Source organism: Echiichthys vipera (assembly GCF_963691815.1).
Source record: "Echiichthys vipera genome assembly, chromosome: 12".
Classification (NCBI taxonomy): Eukaryota; Metazoa; Chordata; class Actinopteri; order Perciformes; family Trachinidae; genus Echiichthys; species Echiichthys vipera.
The window spans coordinates 21,317,585-21,324,857 of record NC_139837.1 but is presented as its reverse complement, the minus strand read 5'-3'; the positions used below and the strand labels follow the sequence as shown (position 1 = coordinate 21,324,857).

The 7,273-nt window shown below is 36.8% G+C and overlaps 1 protein-coding gene across 1 annotated transcript in view; it reads left to right on the top strand.

The window, feature by feature from the left end:
* Positions 1-394: 394 nt before the first annotated feature.
* LOC310954927 (transmembrane protein 87A-like) overlaps positions 395-7,273 on the top strand; it is a gene marked incomplete at its 5' end in the record, with an annotated part of 15,424 nt that continues 8,545 nt past the window's right edge. Inside the window, 9 exon segments of the mRNA XM_083924616.1 lie at positions 395-505; positions 3,041-3,098; positions 4,487-4,584; positions 5,343-5,459; positions 5,597-5,644; positions 5,758-5,799; positions 5,897-6,023; positions 6,139-6,156; positions 6,159-6,186. Of these exon segments, the coding sequence (XP_083780742.1) occupies positions 395-505; positions 3,041-3,098; positions 4,487-4,584; positions 5,343-5,459; positions 5,597-5,644; positions 5,758-5,799; positions 5,897-6,023; positions 6,139-6,156; positions 6,159-6,186 (647 nt within the window).

Below are 7,273 nucleotides of genomic sequence, written 5' to 3'. Positions count from 1 at the left end.
TTATATAAATATTTGGATCAAAATTCACATTCTAATATAATAGGATTCTAATATTCTAATATCAGGCAGTTTTTATTAGAAAGAAAAAAATAGCTTCCAGAACGTTAGATTGTGCTCCCTATTTAATTCTTCACTGACCCTTGGAATATTTTATTGTATTTATTTATTTTTTGTTTTTACGTATGTATATTTATGTATTATTTCTGTATTCTTTAAATGTTCAAACATAAGCGACGTATTATATTCTTCTCATATTTGTAATAAACACAAAATAAAAATAAAATCGTGTTCTGTCGCCATCTTGTGGTGACGTCACACACCGGTCAGTCGCACCCCGGAACTGGAGGCGGATCCGAGAGTGAGAGCTGTTCCTGTATGAGTGAATGTACGGAGGATGAAGATGCCAGATGCACAGATACATCGGTTAGGTTTCCTTCTTTTAGCGTTAGTTTTCCGTCTCGGGACAGCGGCAGAAGTCTCCGTATGGAGCGTGGAGATCAACTCGGTTAGTGTTACACCTTCAACGTTATACATTTTAACGGTTATTAACGGTTACCGTAGAAGTGCCGTGCTAAAGCTTCCATAGCAGCTGTTAGCCGGGGGTTAGCTTACGAGACCATAGCAACCCTTCATTCCGCTGTAAAATCCACTTCTTCACACTTCCTGTCTCACTAATCTGACAAAATGCGTCATTCAGAAGGAGCTGTCCAAAGAAATAGTTATCTTTATCGAGCTGTCTTTATTCCACCTGCCAGCTATGGTGTTGCCTCTTCTTGTTACACAACAGTACAAATACAATATGCTAATAATACCAATATCACATTCAGCACCAGTCAACACCATTATATTCATCACCATGTGCAATATTTCATGCTATGTCATTTGCTCTTTACTCCTTAAACACTGTATTTTTATTTCACCTTTTGTTATCTTACATTGGTATTGTTACCTTATTTTGTTACTGTTATATAGTTATCTTATTTTGCTATTGTTATCTTATTTTGTTACTGTTATAGTTATCTTATTTTGCTATTGTTATCTTATTTTGTTACTGTTATAGTTATCTTATTTTGCTATTGTTATCTTATTTTGTTACTGTTATAGTTATCTTATTTTGCTATTGTTATCTTATTTTGATACTGTTATATAGTTATCTTATATTGGTATTGTTACCTTATTTTGATACTGTTATATAGTTATCTTATATTGGTATTGTTACCTTATTTTGATACTGTTATATAGTTATCTTATTTTGCTATTGTTACCTTATTTTGTTACTGTTATATAGTTATCTTATTTTGCTATTGTTATCTTATTTTGTTACTGTTATATAGTTATGTTATTTTGCTATTGTTATCTTATTTTTGTTACTGTTATATAGTTATCTTATTTTGCTATTGTTATCTATTTTGTTACTGTTATATAGTTATGTTATTTTGCTATTGTTATCTTATTTTGTTACTGTTATATAGTTATGTTATTTTGCTATTGTTATCTTATTTTGTTACTCATATATAGATATCTTATTTTGCTATTGTTATCTTATTTTTTTACTGTTAAATAGTTATCTTATGTTGCTATTGTTATCTTATTTTGTTACTGTTATATAGTTATCTTATACTGTTATTGTTATCTTATTTTGTTACTGTTATATAGTAATCTTATACTGTTGTTATCTTATTTTGTTACTGTTATATAGTTATCTTATTTTGTTATTGTTATCTTATATCTTATTTTGCTATTGTTATCTTATATTGTTACTTTATTTTGTTATTGTTTATCTTATATTGTATTTTCTTATTTTGTTATTGTGTTTAGTAATTGTTACTGCATTTTTGTAGCTATCTGGAGCGGGAATTTCCTTCTGTATTAATATAGTTCTACCTTATCTTATCTCATCTTATCTTATCTTCCTCTGGTGGAAATTAGTAAAATTTCAAAAGTCATTTTTCAACATTATTTGCAAGTGTGTTACAGAGGAAATAAAAACAGACGTGTTAATTAAAGGAAGGACGGCCATTCTTACAGTAAACAGTGTTATGTTGAGGTTAAGACAATGACAAGGCTGCTGTTTAAAGTATGTTCTTGACAGGAAGAGAAACAAACAAGCTACCAACCAGTAGTGAAAATTAACGTAGTTTACTAACTCCAGTATTATACTAAATTTGGGGCACTTTCTTTGAGTATTTAAATGTTCTGCTGCTTCTACTCCATGTCATTTCAGTAGCAGATATTGTACTTTTTACTCCACTGCATTTATTTGATAACTTCAGTCACACATTATTCAGATTAATTGAACAAAATATAATCAACAAATTTTTGTCATTTTATACTTTACTGATTCCCAAGCTACCCCAGCAGATAAAGTAGTATAAAATAACCTGACCTTTACGACATTAATGCTTTGATAATTATAATCCAATCCAGTTTTACTTTTGGTACGTGTAAGTATAGTTGGATACTTACAAAAATTTGAATGCTTGACTTTTACTTTTACTACTTGCTTCCTTTACAAGACACATCTGGCTGCAGAGCTCCAGGGTACTTCCACCTTTGCTATTAACTACTCTGTGATGTGGTTTGAGAAAGGGTAGAACAATCTGTATGGAACTAAATGAGGTACTATTTAAAATGAAAATATGTGTTTCCAAATTACCTGTAATTGTTATTGTAGCCAGAGCAGTGGTTCATTAAATAAAACAACACTTTTATAGTCTATAGTATTTTAAATGTCTACAGCTGTGTAGCTGATGTTACACTGCACCAAAACAAGTATAATAGCATGGTCGTTCAGCCAGAAGCTTGAGGTTACTCATATGAAAAGAGCTAATCTGTCATAATCCTCAGTTTAAGCGTTCATGATTTATCTCACAAAATAAAACATTGTTGCATTCGCTTGGTGTCATTGTTCACTCTTCATGTATCCAGATATTTGATGATTAGTTGTATGGGCTCCAAACAGGAATGTTGATATTTGCACGTCTTCTGACTGAGCTAGAAGTGTGCGATAAGAACCAATTTGTCTCTGTTGTTTTTTCAGACACAGGATGCTGTGTTTCGAAAGACCCTGTACGCCAACACCACCATCTTCATGAAGTGTAAGTAGTTTGATTTCTTTATCATTTCTTGCTTTTTTTACTAACACGATTGGGGCACTGCAGGATTTATGACAGCAATACGGCACCATTTCCCCAGGCTGCTTACTGCATCTGCATCCACCTTAATATAAATATTCAATTCAAAGTACACAGATCAATCGTCTGATAGCTAGAACATTTACTATAACAAGACATTCATTCAGGCACTGCTAAACAAGCTGTGAGTCACAGGAACATAACACTCAGGTTGTTTGAGGTGTTTTTCCCACTCACCAGGCACCTAAATCCGTCGTTTGCATTTGACCTAAGGCAGGTAAGGCATTACAGCAATACACGAGTACAACAGGCAAAGAAGTTCTGCTGTTTCTCTTTCTCCAGACATTTTATGCACTTCCTGGGGGATGATTTGGCTTCACATGTCTTAGTTTTGACTCCATTACAATAAACCTCAAGCTGGCTTTATTTAAAAAAATAAATAAACAGCTGTTGGGTTTAACATTTAAATGTCAGTTGGAATGACATTGTTGTGCTGAAATTCACATCCCATGATGTGTTCATGGCCCTCACTGGCTAAACTCAAAATATTACGTATAAGCCGGATGTGCTGCAGCCTGCAGGGCAGATTTTCCTGGAAAACCCGCACAGGCAACCTCTAAGCACTGCAAACAAAACAACAGAAATGATAAAAAAAAAATATTAATAATGTTGGATAGCATCTTATCAAAACCATACAGATGAGTCGCTCTGTCATGATAGAAAATAATTCTCTGCATACTGCTCTCCATAGAAACATATATGCATCCTGGTGTTTGCTGCCACTGTTAGTCCACATGGTGACAACATATGCTCATTTGGCGTGTTATTTTATAGAAAGCAGATTTTACTTTCAGGAATTTAAACATTTAAAAAAGTACAAGTCACCCTAAAACTCTTAAACACAATGTAACGTTTTATATCAGGAGCAGGTTTATTTATTGCTAAAGCAGTTATTTCAGTCTTGCTGATAAAGTACTGTACCAGGTCCACCATGTTTCGTAGGAGAAAACGTCAGATTTATTTCTAAGTCCCTCAACATCAAAGAATGTTTCTTCTCTCTAGAGACATCTGTGTTCATCATCAAAAAAAGAAAAATCCATAATATTTTAAATGAGAAAAAGATACTGATTTCTACTCCCACTGTCACAGAAAATAGACCAGGATGCAATTCTGCAACATGATGTAGGGAAATAGCAAAAGTCACCTTTTGAAATAGAGCAAGATGAAGGATGTCGGGGAGAAATAAATGTAGATTACAACACACAGAGGGACAGCTGGAAGGCCTTAATACTACCTAACGATTAAGTGCTCCACCCTTTGAGTAACTTAAGTCACCTTTTATCTCTCTGCAGTCCAGGGTGACACAGCGTCATGTGATAGAAACCTGGCCTTCAACATCAGCTGGTACCTGCGCTCCTCTGTCTGCTACAACGAAGTCTTTAACACACCAGTGAGTATTGACTTTGGTCTGTTAAAGTCTCAGCTGTTTTTTGATCATGAATGTGTCACACACAGGTGCTTGGATAGAAACTGGGCTCCATGGATCTACATATACATACATATAGTTTACTTCATGGACTTTTCAACAGTCAAATGGTTGGGGCTTCACATTCAGCATCAACAGTCTTCCAGTCAGAGCAGCTGGTGTGTCCTTCCTCAAAATGTTTTCACGGCCCCCGGGCTTCTCTTTCCATCTTTGTGCCAGTGCTGGCTCTTTTGGTCCAGAGGCAGTCTCAAGCTTTGATGCACTTCACCTTGTCGCTGTCGGTCTTGTAGCAGGGGATGAAAAAGGCGAGGATGTATCAAGGTCATCTAAAGTTATCCAAATAGTAAATTGTTAGTCAACAATCTGACACTCTTAAACTACTTAAACCTTTCAAATCAGACCCAAGGTCTAATTTAAGCACAATTTTCATCGCTCGAACGTCTGCACATTCACTTCCAATCATTAATTAAGTGCACTGACATGCCAATGTGCAGCCCAGATATGCAATTGAATGGAGAGATAGAGAAAAGAAAACACACCAGAATCACACCCACCAGGATGTGTACAGTGGGCGTGTTCAGTTTGCCTTGGCCACACGTAACACAGTCTACAGACGACACTGTCCTCCATTCATTTGGTATATTGTTGCGACATCTGAATAGTTTAAGAGAATGAACTGACTGCACAGTGTAACTGATGTTCCCCTCACTGTTTTTTTGTAGGACAGCAAAGCGATGAACATGTTTGGTATGGACCACATGTTGAAAGACGGCTGGAGTGGCTTCTACAGTCAGGGCTACATGTACTTTGATAACTGCTCATCCCTCTTCCTACCGAAGGTTTGTGTATTCTTGCTATGAAACAAATAAAAGGGTTGCAGGATGAATCACCACTATCTACATACTTTTTTTTTATCATTCAAACATTTCAATAATTTTTCTACATTCATATTTCTTTACTCTATCTTCTCATCTAGGTGTATTACGCAGACTTCAACCCGTATCAGCCCCTCACTAGCCCAAAGGTCAGTCGCAGATCAAGATGATATGCAGAGCAAATTATTATTAGATATTTTACACAAATACAAATTTCCAAACTCTATGAAGCATTGCTCACTATGTCCTGTGCTCTGTTCAGAGTGACCCTTCCAATCAGAGTTTGATTTGGCCTGACAAACCGGTAAGACATGTTTCTAATTACTTTTTAGTTGAAAAACTCTAAACAAGGAAGAAAGCTTAACCCTTATGATTCTTTACTTAAACACATCTCTTTGCAGGATATCAGTGCCGTGGCCAAAGCTTGGGAGGACAGTCCGTATCTGTTCATAGTGAAGGTGCAGCCTTTGTTCCGCGGAGTTGAGGACGAAGACATCGGGGCAGAGCAGCTCAACTTTGCTTTCACAAGTGAGAGACGCCATTTCACTCTAAAAGCTTTAGAAACTGCCACATTTACTCAATTTAGATAAATAAGCGTGTCTTGTATCTCAGCAGAAGTGACTTTTTTATTTTTGCTTCCCAGTGAAAGTGGAGATGAAGGGACACATGACTACTCTTCTCCAGCAGATTGGCCCTGATGATGGTACGGACTAAAAGTTATGTAAAGGGAAGGTTTTTAGATTAAAAAGAAAAATTCTCAAACATAAATTCTTCTGTATGGTTAAGACTAAATACGAAACAAAAAAAAAATGCATACATTTTTCAAATTGAAATATCCAGAATAACTTGCAGGATAACACTTACTTATGGTTTCTGAAGTTTTCGACCACATCTTGTGACTTTCCTCAGAGGATGGAGTTGCTCAGTGGTGTATATGTTTGTAATCTGTAATTTTGTCATTCTGATTGTCTGACTGTAAATTTATCAAAGGCACACTCACACTTGGCCCAGATAATCTGTGCCGTGCTTTAGGCTTATTCCCCCCCCCCCCCCCCCTCCCTTCCTCCGTGACCCAGGCCCGCTTGCACTCACTTTACTTGAAGTGATCCATGCCTCGGCTCATTTGCCTCCTGCTTATACGTCATCCCCCCTCAGAGATTTTTTTGTCTGACTGTTTTTGAATATTTTTATCTGACCAAACCTGCAGTAAACACTCCTTCACAACTTCGCGTCAGGCCACCACAAACCGTTTGGCGGCATCTTTGTAAATGTCCATCGTGGAAACTGCCGTCAATGACTTCACTCGTGCCCGTACATGTGCATCCGTGCTTAACAAAAACCCTCTCCCAACTGGGCCGTGTCCGGCAAGTGTGTGTGCTTTGGCACGGTATGAATGGACAGTGTGAGTTGGTCTATTCCGTACACACATCTATTGTCTGTCCGTCCTTGGCCGGGGGGTCCTTTTCTGAATCGAGGGTGTAAGGACAGAGGGGGTCGTATGCTCAGATTGTAAAGACCTACTTGACTGTGGAGTGCATGTGGTTGAAAGCTTCAGAATCAAGTTGGGGATATTTTTGGTCAAATTGCTGTTTCCAAGGTCAAAAATGAATCTTCAAGCTCACTATTGAATACAGTTTCTCATAAATAAATCGGCCTGAGGACGACAGTGTTGGTAGAACTTGAAAAATGATAGCCCAATGTCAGTATGCCTAACATCTTAACTGTGATTTAAAACATTTTTCTCTCCCTCCTCTCCATCCCAGTTCTTCATGGCCATG